The sequence below is a fragment of the Scophthalmus maximus genome, chromosome 1 (genome assembly GCF_022379125.1).
Source record: "Scophthalmus maximus strain ysfricsl-2021 chromosome 1, ASM2237912v1, whole genome shotgun sequence".
NCBI classification, from domain to species: Eukaryota; Metazoa; Chordata; class Actinopteri; order Pleuronectiformes; family Scophthalmidae; genus Scophthalmus; species Scophthalmus maximus.
In genome coordinates, this window is record NC_061515.1 from 18,091,678 (window position 1) to 18,104,274 (window position 12,597).

General features: G+C 41.4%; 1 protein-coding gene across 2 annotated transcripts; it reads right to left on the reverse strand.

Annotated features, from left to right (window-relative positions):
* Positions 1-3,360: 3,360 nt before the first annotated feature.
* On the reverse strand, positions 3,361-8,268 carry LOC118299247 (ETS1-related protein). Of its 2 annotated transcripts, none has more exons than XM_035622814.2 (8): positions 8,019-8,268; positions 7,319-7,400; positions 6,350-6,436; positions 6,189-6,263; positions 5,939-6,091; positions 5,597-5,836; positions 5,052-5,170; positions 3,361-4,262 (listed from the first exon to the last, which is right to left on the reverse strand). In XM_035622814.2, the coding sequence occupies exons 1-8, from the start codon at positions 8,070-8,072 to the stop codon at positions 3,999-4,001; spliced, it is 1,074 nt and encodes a 357-aa protein (XP_035478707.1). In that variant the 5' UTR covers positions 8,073-8,268; the 3' UTR covers positions 3,361-3,998. The 2 variants fall into 2 exon arrangements, with proteins under 2 accessions (XP_035478707.1, XP_035478697.1); XM_035622804.2 differs by having other exon boundaries at positions 6,350-6,469; positions 8,019-8,267.
* Positions 8,269-12,597: the final 4,329 nt, after the last annotated feature.

Genomic DNA, 12,597 nt, shown 5'->3' on the forward strand with positions numbered 1-12,597 from the left:
TACCCCACACAATCAAGTTCAGATATTATCTTTACATTGTGTTATTTTTGTCGTTGTTGTTGTTTTCATGTTTGTTCCTCCCCTATAGAAAGGTGAACCTATTTTCCGTAAGACACCGAACGGGCAGCTGGAGACGAAGCCCTCACAGGAGTCTCAGAACCACAGGGCCGGGCGGTGGCCTTTCGGAGCTGCTCGACAGGGATGTTCTACTGCGCCAACGGCGAAGAAGCCAGAAGAGGTTGAGGCTGAAGCCAAGGCTCGGGTTCTCTCTGAGGGCGGGGACCCTCGCAATGGTTTTGTCGTTCTCAGCAGGTGTGCCATCCAGTTTGGCATGTACAAAGGTCGAGACTTCAAATGGCTGTTGGAGAATGACGTGAGCTACGTCGCCAAACAGGTGGCTTACCACCAGAGGGAGCGAGAGCACACAACGATCCAGAGCCCGCTGGTGGCCAACATGGTACTGCGAAGATCCGCACATTGAACCTCTTCTTTTTCTTTGCTGTTTTTTTTGTCTGGCATTTTTCCCCCCAAACCAAGCTTGGACACTTTCCACTTTTTGCGCAAAATACAATAAGTATGACCCCTCTCAACCTGCGCGCCACCACTCACTGCTGTCCGTCTAAATATCCCCCCGTCAAGAAAAAAAGCTGCCTCCATTGTGTTTTCATTGAACTTTCCTGCAGCTTATCTGTTCCCCTACCACACCAAATACTTACGATAAATTCAGATGTCGTCATAAACGTCTCAGCAGCAGAGTTAAACTGCGCACTGGAGCAGACCACAATCAGATCAAAATCGTTATTCCCTCATTTTTTTAAAAGTATTGATCACAACTTTGGTCAGAAGAATTAGCTCTGTCGTCGGTGCCTCCCACAGCTTAAAGGGAGGAATACAATGAACAGCCGCAGCAGAAGAAATTATCAATTTACCTTCTATACCGATTTTGAAATGCACTTGCACTTTTGACATAATATTCCTCTGTGATTTAGAATTTTTGTGGGGTCTGGGTTTTGACTCTTTCCTTAGTTTTACTTATTTGTATTTTTAGATCGAAATGTAAGTGAATCAACTGCTCATGTGTACTTGTGTTTGCGAAATCATTGTTCAATTAGATTGAATTGAAAATGAATTAATACGCTAGCTTTTTAAAAATTATTATTTTAAAGGATTCCCTAACTCGATATGCAATCGCTTACCATGATGTTGTGAACGAAGTCAGAGTTCACCGTGGGTATGAAGAAGCCAAAGAGAGATCCCTCCTGCCAGGCCAAGAAGGAGAGGCCCTCATTGGCTTTGGTAAATACAAAACCGAGACGCTGCAGGATCTGTACAAAATCAGGTATGATAAAAAATATTCCAGAGTGAATTGCAGCAGATCGTGGTGATGCTGCGTCAGCAGACACTAATGGCTCTCACCCTCTCCACACACTCACAGAGCTATGTAGACCCTTCGAACGAAGAAGTGGACCTGCGACTCTGGGACCAAGATGGAGGACGCTGTCAGATACATTTTGCAGCGTGACCAAGAGCGGGCTGCAAGCGGGCCAACCAGGAGACGGACCAACAGGAAAGGAGTCCAGAGCACTTGTAGCCAGTACGCCAGTGCCTCAAGGTACGTGTTGTGTTTTGGTAAAGTTTAGTTGTACAATCTCAATGACTTATTTCTCACCACCTTGCATTGAATACCCAGTAACGCATTGATTACAAGCTACTAATCTCGAGTCATCCACCTTTTTCTATTTTTAAAGTGATACTCCATCAACACATTTGAGTCTTACGAGAGGCCATTAAAACTTTCTCCAGGCAGTTTCATATATTGTTCAGATTTGTGTTATATATTTTATGTATTTATTGTAAATGGATTGTATTTATACTACACTTTTTTGTCTTTTTGACCACTCACGTTCACCCATTCATGCACATTCATACACGGAAAAGCCGTCAGAGGCGATTTAGGGTTAGGTGTCTTGCCGGAGGACACATCGACAAGCAAACTAGGGGAGGCGGGGATCGAACCTCCGACCTTCGGGTTAGTGGACGAGCGTCTCTACCCGCCCCATTGTGTATAATGTTCTACTGGTGTATTGTCTGTTTTCCCCGGGGCCACAGATTTCCACTTGAGGAAATAAAGTCTCCAGAATTCCCCTTTTTTTAAACCTGATTTGAAGATAATTATTGGAATTATGTGGATTTTCTCTCATGCCTTAAAATCGCTAATGGCTCACTCCAATGGTTTATTTTATATTATTATTTTTTTTCCGTCTCACCTGCAGGGGAAGAAGCTGAAAAGGCACTAGAGGAGGACACAACAATCCCGTCTGCCCCGTCAGTAACAAATCCCCTCTCTCTGAGGAGGTCATTGGCCTTTCCCCCCTGTGGCAGACACAGACTCTCAGGACCAAAACGTATGTTTTACTAAATCACATTAATCACAATACTTTTTCTTTGTAATGCCTCGTTAGATAAAGTTACAAACCAACAAAAGCTTTTTTTAAAAGGGCACATACAATGCTGGCCTCTATCTGGGAAATGATTATGTAAAAATGCATAAGGAGGTGCAACCGGATGAATGAGTCGGTGCCTATTGTATCTAAGATAATGATGGAGGTAATTTCCCTAATCCTAGGGAAGACCTGCTTGCTTGTTTTTTTTATTTTATATACATTTATAAATATAAAGTCAATTTATTTAGACAAATGTACATGTGTAAGCCCCATGATGCGCTTTTAAAAATCTGAATTGCTCATTAAAGACAAAGTCACAGAGAAAACTTGACTGGAGAAAGATAGTGAAAAGTTTATTATGGATGTCAAAACACAAAACATTGATGCCTTCATGCTACCTTCACGTGGTTTCGGGAATACGGTAAATACAAGTTGCCGACTTGGAAATTGCACATGGACGCACCCTCAAGTCATAAGTACGAGTGGGAAACTCAGAGATCATTTTGATACCATAGTTGACAAGTTGGGGTGAGAAGAAGCTTTCAACATGGCGGAGAAGAAGACATATTCAGAAAAGGACGGTATATACTTCTTTATTAGATGTTGCTTGTGTAGGCAATTTTTATCAATACATATACTTTTCAGTTTATAAATCCTTTACAGATGGTACCTTGAAAGAAAGTGGTACCCCAAATAATTTCACATATGCCTTGTTGAATTCATTTTGTTGATCAAATGAATGTCAAAAAGAAAGACTCAAATTACTTACTGTATGAGTACAAACTATCAAAAGCTAATTTATATAGATGAAACACACATTTTAATCTTTTCCCTATAAAATTCAGAATACGAAAATAAAATGTTACTTAGAATATTAAACGACTTGTGCACAACAGAATGAGACTTCACACAAATCTATAGTCATATACAGTTTATTTACACAAAACAACCAACTTTCACAGTGGGTGCCGGGAAAATGATCTCAGTTCATGTTATTCTGACAAGCAACAGAGGTAGACATGAGTTTTGTATTTTAAAAAAATAATGTAAATGCACAAAACTCTACATATGCGTTAATATAAACACTATTTACAAATCAATTCCTCCCTGGAAACATGTGAAGTGAAAATATGGCCCCAGACATTGTAAAATAAAAAAAGTATATAGGGCTAGAATTACCCAGTACATTGCTACAGTTATTTACCCCTGAGGTTAAGGAGCTTTATGTTTATGCGTCGGGTATTGGGAGACTTCTTCCATTTAGCACGATCTGGTATTTCAGAAAAAAGTAACACATTGTCGTTAAAGACTGATTGCGTGGGGAATTTATGAGTTTTTGGTTTTCCCTGAAGTGCAGCATCCACAAACTGGCTCCTGGTCTGACTGTGACAACATCACCCACACACGGGGAAGCTGTGGTTCAGCCAGGGCTCGAAGGAGCCAGTGTTCACTTTCTCGGCTGTGGTACTCTGTTGAACTGTGCTGGTCACTCTCAGCCAGCAGCTCCGGTCCAGTCTAGTCCGGTCCCCCATTTCTTACTGAGATGGCCACGTTTCACTGCTGTGCTCTGTCGCTGCCCGCCGGCGCCCCGGGGCACTGCCACGACTCTGTGTTTGTGGGCAAAATGTTCAGACTGCTCAGGACCTCCTGCGCCGTCTTTCCCAGCATGCCCTGCATGTCGCAGACGAAGCGGTACACGTAGCGCTTGCCTGCCGTCTTGTGGATGATGTTCTTGTGGTAGTAGTAGCGCAGGCCCCGGCTCAACTTCTCGTAGTTCATCTTGGGTTTGTTCTTGCACTGGCCCCAGCGCTTGGCCACCTGTGGGATCAACGAAAACACGTCTTAATAGTCGAACTGAGGTGTGTTTGTACCTCAGAGAAAACCAAAATCCATCACTTTACTTAAGCGAAACTACACGAGTGTTAACATCAAAATGTACTAGTAAAAGTACCATTTCTGCATAGTTAATAGCAGCATATTAACACGTGTAGTATTTCATTGTTGTAGCTTAATGGTGCTAATTTTAACTCCCTTATAAAGTGTTAGGTAGTTTAGTCCAGTGGTTACCAGTCTAGGGTTACACAATGAATCTGAAGGGTCATGAAACACAGAACCGAGAAAGAGTATCCAAAATGTGTCTTCACCTTTTGAACTTTGTTATTTGTTTGAGACAAAATGATTCATTTACCCTCAAATACTTTTCGTTTTGACCCTGATCTATCTCACCTGGAACATAAATCTGAAATCTGACCCAACAAGTCATTTTCTTTCTTTTTTTCTGGTGAAGTCCTCAAAGATCAGAAGCCGATGGTTAAATTTTTAACCACACATTTTTACATGCTTATGTTTTTTTGATGCAAAACCTAATCTGAAATGAATGAAGTTTTGACTCCAGTTGTTACTGGGGTAAAAAGTAAATGAATGTCCTTTCAAATGTATTGGATGAGAAATATAAAGTAGTATAATATGGAAACATTCAAATGAAGTGCCTAAAAATTGTAAATATGTATAAATATGTACTTTCATAAATGTATTTAGTTACATTCCACTACTGCCATGATGTAATATTCAGCGGTGGCCCCAGACCAAATCACAATATTTGCTCACCTCTGTGGGGTCAGACATCTTGAACTCCCAGCCGTCTCCCGTCCAGGAGATGAAGGTCCGGCAGGCAGAGTCCAGAAGTAGCTCCAGTAAAAACTGCCACAGCTGGATCGGACCAGAACCTGAATGAATAAATAAATACACTGATGATTCATTTAGTTGCAGAGGTGAAGTGGATTACAATTACTACATTCTGATTTTTATATATGTAATAATTAGCAGTTAGAGAAAAAATTCAACCAGTGTGGCAACATAAAGTGAATTTAATGTCCAGAAGAATTGCCCCTCTCAGTGAATTAATATTATTTATGTTTTAATATGTAAGAAGCATTTTAATGTTTTAGTTATTTGAGAAGGAGCATTATCTGACTTAATACACTGTTGAATGGTTTAATCTTTACTATTGCATGATGTTATCGTCATACGCTAATCTGTGATTAAAGATGCCACATTGATGTAAAGAAGTTTAAAAAGACAAATATATTACAAAAAAGGCATTGAATGTAAAACTTAAAACTGAGTAAATGTATACAACGGTGTATTCTAACCTGGATAAGCTGACATCCCTGTCATCTGGCCCTCCCTGTCTGGTCTGTGAGGGTGTGGGGTTTTGCGTTTAGCCACACGGGGGCAGTACTGCTCCGTGGACCGGGGGCTGCCGTCTGAGGGGCAGGGGGCCGGAGGCAGGTGTGGCAGTGGGGCGGCGAAGCTGTGAGACGGGTACTCGGGCCAGAAGGTCGACGAGTGCCTCTGGCCGTCAGAGTCGTAGTAGCTCTGATCAATCTCGCCTGGGGGGGACAAAGAGAAGGATTACACGTTGATCTCAGGAGCAGGCCACCGGCTGTTGTTGTTGATGATGATTTATCTAACTATAAGTGGAAATGTCTTACCTTGTAGTGCGTTTGATGCTTTCCCAGTTAAAAAGGGGCTGTGGCTGCCCTCCACGGCTGGGCTGAACTGTCCAGTCTGGGGCACCAGGCTCTGGTACGTCTGTGGAGACTCCTGGTATCCAGTTTGTGACTGATGATCTACGGTCGACACATCTGCTCATCAGAAAGACAAGTCGGTCAGAAAAAAGAAAAAAGGAAGCATATTCCTAAAAAGCACAGTGTGAGTGAGGCTACAGAGTCGCAGGCTCACCGTGTGGATAGGAGCTCCACCAGTTGAACTCCTGGCACGAGTCCAGGTTGAACAGAGCAGTGTCACTGGTGCACACTGAGGAGGAGGAGGAGGTGGGTGAACATTTTCATAAAAAGAACAACATGAACAGCGTGGGTTTTATTTTTTTTCATGGTTTTTACCTTTGGTGTCGTAAGGATGGGAAGCTTTCGGTGGCTCCGGGTAGCTGCTCTCTGCTGGATACTGCTGCTGCCCGGGTGCTTTACTGTCTAACAGAAAAGACAGGTCTTCACCAAGGTAGTCTGGAGGTTAAACACAGGACAGACAGATGGAGTCAGTGGATGATGATGATGATGATGATGATGATGGATAAAGGACAGAAGCGAAGTCAATAGCAGTGGTAATCTTAGTCCCAAAGCAAATACTGGATTGATTTCCCCCTGCAGTGACTTTAAATTGACAGGATCACAAAACCAAGTACAACCTTTTTCTCGGCCTCAGGGAAACAGTCATTAGTAGAAGCAGAAAAAAAGTGGTGACCAGGCACCCCAGGGTTGTTGTTTTTTTTGTTTTTTTCAGCTCAATGGATGGAGCCAGCTATGAAGAGGAAACAAGGGGAGGGAGGGGGTAGGAAGAGGGAGAAGGAAACGCCAGCAGAGGGTGTGTGACAGAGTAGTGATGGAGGGATGGGGAAGGGGGGTTGGGGGGGACTCTAAATCTGTTTGAGGAGGAAGTCTGGAGGAAAGGATTAGGCAGGGGAGTGCAACATGGAGAGTGTCTTTAACCTGACCACCCTGTTTCTCTCTGTCTTTGTCTACGTCAGCCCATTCAAGGATTATTCACACACACACACACACACACACACACACACACACACACACACACACACACACACCAGCACCCCATTAACCGGTTTGGAGCCCCCTAGTTTCAAGGTCTCACTGAAAAAATCTCTGACAGATGTGATGATACTGTCTGCGAAAATATTTCCTCTGTCCTTCAGCTGCTCAGGTTCAGAGGAAACAGATCGCACAAACAACTCTGTCCTTGGATCTGCCTGAGCACAGAGATGAAATCTCGTACCCTCACCGGCAAAAAAAAAAAAAAGGGTTGTTTAACTTCAAGTGAGTCAAGTGATTCTCTAAACTCACCATACGATGCAAAGTCGAAGCCAGCGGGCACCTCCTGCGTCCTGAAGTCCTCTGTGTAATATCCAGTCTGGCAAATCTCCATCTGTGTTGAAAGAGCCATGTGATTATAAACGTTCAGCTCTGATTGGTGATCAATATCTAGAAGCAGCAGAGGCAGCAATCACTGGATGGCTGGGTTAACTTCCTATATGAGTCCTGAGCCCAAAAATATATATATTTAAAAACATGTTTTTGGGCCCCTTGAAATGATAAGTTGATGAATCTGTTGAGAAGACATTGACTTGCACCAATTTTGCTGATTGATTCCAAATAAGGCATATAGTTTGTGACCAGACTAAAATGTTTAGTAAATGATATGTTGTAAATGTGGGGGAGTCACATGAGTATTGGAAGCCATTTGCAACTATTTTCATCATCAGTGATTATTATCTTTTTTTTTAATTAAACGATCAATAATCTATTTTTAATTTCAAATAGCAGGCATCAGTTTAGAAAATACACCTGAGCACAATGTGATTCGTTCGCTTGCTCTGTCCCACTAAAATCGAAGCTGTTTTTTTTTTTTTTCACATGAGCCCAATATTTCCTTTATTTCTAGAGATAAATGATGCCACAGCATTGGCCGGGTGCAGTGAATGAATGAATTGGCATCACTGTCTTCAAAAAAGTCAATCAAATCAAACGAAAGACAAAGCTCTACCTTTATCTTCGGGTCTTTTCTGTCTGCAGGTTTGATGAGATTGTCCCAGTACATCACTTTTTCTTCGCGTCCCTCTCTTCGATCTGTCGCTGTTTGCCGGACGTTCACAGTTCACGCTACAGAGTGGTCAGTCAGTCAGTCTCCGGACGGGCCGGTCCCGTTATAAAGCACTTACGGGGTGGGAGGGGCGCGTGACCAAGCTCTGCGTCGTGACCAGCAGCTCGAGCTTTTGTTTAACACGTGACGTCAGACTCCCCCCCCCCCACCAAAACCCATCACGTCCCCCAGCAACCAAACATTCATTCATAAGAATAAAAAAAATACTCACTATGACTTATTTATTAGTCATTCAAATAGGAAGATTGAGCAAAATAATACAAATGTTATAGCATCACTCTTATATTTGAAATTTATTTTAATTTAATTTTTTTCTTGAAAGAATGTCTTTTCTTCACGTTAATGCACACTTTTTAAAATTTCATACTGCATGTGCACTCAGCTGCGGCTCAGAGTTGGTCTTCCACTGACCGAAAGGTCAAAGGTTCGAGTCCTGGGTCTTGCAGTCAACAAACCAAAGTGTCCTTGGACAAGACGCTTAACCCTACATTTCCCCTCATATGATGTGTGATAGAAAAAGTGCTGCGTATATAGAAGCGAATACATGGGTGAATGTGACTCATACTATAAAGGTCGATGTAAGACAAGCGCTACAGTATACAAACACAGTCCACTTTCCACCTGCTAAGCACGGGGGGTGCATGGAAATATTCTGCTTCCGGCCATGTGGCCGGAAACCAATACACAAATATATGGAAGAGTGGAAGATTCCGATTATCAGCTATAATTCTGGAAGCAACTGTCCCGCAGACAGTCAGGAAACTGAAAGGAGGCAAACCACACCGTCAAAATTCACCATTACCAACCTTAAGCACTGACTAATGAAGGTGTCCTGACTTGTGCACATACTATTTGAAGAGGTGCATTATTAATTTAGGTTTTTTTATATTTGTTTGCTGCAGGGTTTGCATTATAGTATGATAAAAAATACAAAGCCAAAAGGTCGTATACAGTCAGTACTGGACCAGTCATAATACTTAATAACTGAAACATCAGGATGCTGCAGATTCACGTCTCAAACAACATAAGTGTGTCACCATTGACTTCCACTGTATGACCTGTGTATGAGAGCCACTAATAAACATTTACCTGTATAATATTTCTGACAATGTTTATTTAACTGAATGTCAGGTACAGTGGTCATTGTTCAACAGAAAGAAGGAAACACTGGCAGTGAATTAACAGATTATTCATTGCAAATTATTTTTGAAAAATTATAAATGTACTTTTTTCTTATTTTATTCAAGCAAAAAAGACCAAACTTTCGCAGCATTTTTCAATGTGGGGATTTACTGTTTATTTTTTTCTCTCCATTTATTATCACTTTAAACTGAATATTTTCCAGTTACGGATTGTTGAATATGGGTTGTTGAAAATGATTTGTGGGTTAATCAAAAAAAACCCTCAGTAGATTAATCAATAGTGAAAAAAAGCATTAGTTGCAGAGACTCTGGACATCATCTCTCGTTTGATTGCTGTTTTTTTATTGGGGCACAATTGATTAATGAGAAAATTATCTGTACATGAATTGACAATGAATAAACCCTGTTTTTTGTTTTTTTTTCACTTTCACATTGCTTTTAGCAATGAAAAGTGCTCTATAAATGAAATTTTTGTATTATTATTATTATAAGATCAAATTAGCTGCAGCCCTTGAATGCAACATAAAAAACAATACATTGGATTATCATAAGAATCCTGAAGAAGATACAGACCACATGTCATATAACATCATTCAACTTTTTGTATCAAGCCTAAACACAATTAAAATACATCCGACATTCTCGAGGCTTTTCGCGGTCTGGAATTCAAATATAAAACTTGTGTCAATGTTAATTATGTGGAAGAATAAAAAAAGCACGCAGTGTATTTTTACTCGGTCACTCTGATTGTCTAAAGGGCTGAGAATGAAGTGCAGCCTTTTGAAATCGGAGCTCAGTCAGTCGGTTTTTCATGAGGTGGGAGCCAAAATCTCTGTATCTTTAGAAACCATTCGACATAACAATGGCCCGTAAAAAGAAAAAAAAAAGAAAAAAAAAACACCCAAGCGCTGAAGAAAGTCTGAAATCACGGCGTGAGTGGCTGCGGCAGATAAGGCCGAGCCCAGGGCCTTGTATAAACAAACATCTCAGCTATTCTCCTGCGACGGGGAGGAAAACACACACACACACACACACACACAGACAGAGGACGCAGACCATCTGGAAAAGTGGAGCCGGGTGAAATCGTGCGCAACGGTGGGAGTCGTGATTGGGAGCCCCACCTAGAGACACGAGGACACAACCGGGATGAGGTTACACAAGGCGTGGATCGATTCACGAGCGTCTGTCCGCCGCGACCTGAACCATCTCTCCGGGATCCACCTATAGGATCTCCGAGGGCCGGGTCGGCTGAGGTGAACTGCCACGGAGCAATAGGTGTATAGAAATATATATATATTTTAAAGACCAAAAGAAATCAGAATAGTAGTATTAATGACACTCAAGTTTGACAAATCACCAATTGTCAGAAATTTGAACACACTCATTTGTCATTTTCAGCAGCCAACTCATATGTTCTCACATGATTTAGTCCTGATATCCTATAACACTTAAAGCCACAGTGTGCTATATTTAGAAGAACGTATCATCCGCCATTTTGTCAGATCAGTGACCTAACACATTATCTGTGGGTACAATTTGAAGTTTTTTCAAGGATTTTAGTGGAATTTAGTTTCTTTATAATCAGTTTAGTACAAAACAAGCTTGCAATTTCACTCACGTCCAAGGCGAATTTGTTGCTAACACATCAATTTAAAGCTACAGTGTCTAATATTTAGAAGAACGTAATCAAAGAAATTGAACATGTTGTCCATAAGTATGTGTTCATATATGTATAATCACCTGCAACAACGAACCAATTGATTTTTTGGAGTTATATAAAATAAATAAATAGTTAAATACTTACCACCCCGACTTCCGGGGTCCGAGTTCCGAGGTATAAAGGAACGCAGCATTAAATACAGTTGCAGAAAACAGGTCCAGAATACCTCGCATTGGAGTTGAATTTCCAGCGCTGCGGGAAACCCGAAATGGAATCAGCAGTGCGCCACCATAACGTGTCCCCTGTCGGGTGCTCAGTTGGTTGCGGTTTGTAGCTTTACCACCAGATGCCGCCAGTGTGTAGTTATTACACACTGGAGCTTTAAATCATAATTTTACTTTTAGAGTCAGTAATTTGACATTGTCTGTTAAATAAAATCCCCCTGGGAATTAATACATCTTTCTATCTATCTATCTAATTTAAATGTCGTCAGCTAGTTCCAAAGTTATTAGATATAAAATAGCAATAACACTAATGCAAGATTGGTTCTCCTGCTAATTCTCAGTTCAAAACCTCTAGTAGAGGTACATAATTATTAGCAGTAACTATGGAAACACACTAAGTATTGAGAGTTGAAAGTTACTTGTCATGGCCTCCGTCAGTGTTGCATTATAGCATTTTACGCCCCAGCTGACCAGAGCAAATTTTACGTCATTTTTTCCTGTACATTCACATAGGAATGCATTTCTTTGCATTTAAAATATATATATATAAATGCAACATGGATTTTTTTTTTCTTTGTCTGCAAAATAAGCAGTTGTGTGTTACATGGCCAGAGTTAGCATTAGCAGCTGCTTATACTTCTTAGTCCAGCAGAACTTCCTTTCCTCACTCGCCAGGAGGCGTCTCCAGTGGTGGACAGCGACAACAAACCTCCACCGCGGAGGTTATGTCTTCACCCGTGATTGTTTGTTCGTGTTGGTTGCAGGATTACGCCAAGACTACCGATCCGCTTTCCACCAAACTCAATGGAGGGACGGGGCCTGAGAAGAACCCGTTGCATTTTGGTGCGGAGGCGGATCGACGGGGCAACATTTTTATTACAGATAACTCTTTTAGGTTATCAGTCCACTTTCCCCTTTTGTATATCAACTATTAGAACTAAACAATGATATGTAGGGTTGCTCTCGATAGTTTCTTTCACGTCTACTGAAGTTAGAATGCTAACTGGGCTTGTCCAGCCCGTCGCGTCACAGTCCCAGAGTGAGTCACTGTAGCGATGGCAGGCTAAGATGGCTAGAGCTCGCTGACCGTCGCCACCAGAGGAACAAATAGCACCTTTAGATTAATGTGTTTAGTTAACAAAGTTAGTCAGTTTCTGACACCAGAACGGACAAACGACACCATTTCTATTACATGACATCATTTTTGAAGTTAAGAGTCTTGTCGTCTACGGAGGAATACGGTGGTCCAACATTCATTCTGCAGAACAACAACCCAAACATTCAGCCAGAGTCGGAAGAACAACCTACAAGTCCCTTGAACAACTCGCTATTTTAATTTCACACCAGACACTGGTTTGATTTCTGCACTTTGTATTCATGGAACTATGTGTTTGAATAGTTGCAATGTACCAGAATTCGCTAAATAACTTTACTTA

Bases quoted from the DNA above. Each gene is read 5' to 3' on its own strand.
- LOC118299247 (XM_035622804.2), bottom strand. From the start codon at position 8,072: ATGTACTGGGACAATCTCATCAAACCTGCAGACAGAAAAGACCCGAAG. The intron at 7,401-8,018 runs GTAGAGCTTTGT...CTTTCAACACAG, and splicing joins GAAAAGACCCGAAGATAAAG to ATGGAGATTTGCCAGACTGG. The intron at 5,837-5,938 runs GTAAGACATTTC...TGTCCCCCCCAG, and splicing joins AGCATCAAACGCACTACAAG to GCGAGATTGATCAGAGCTAC.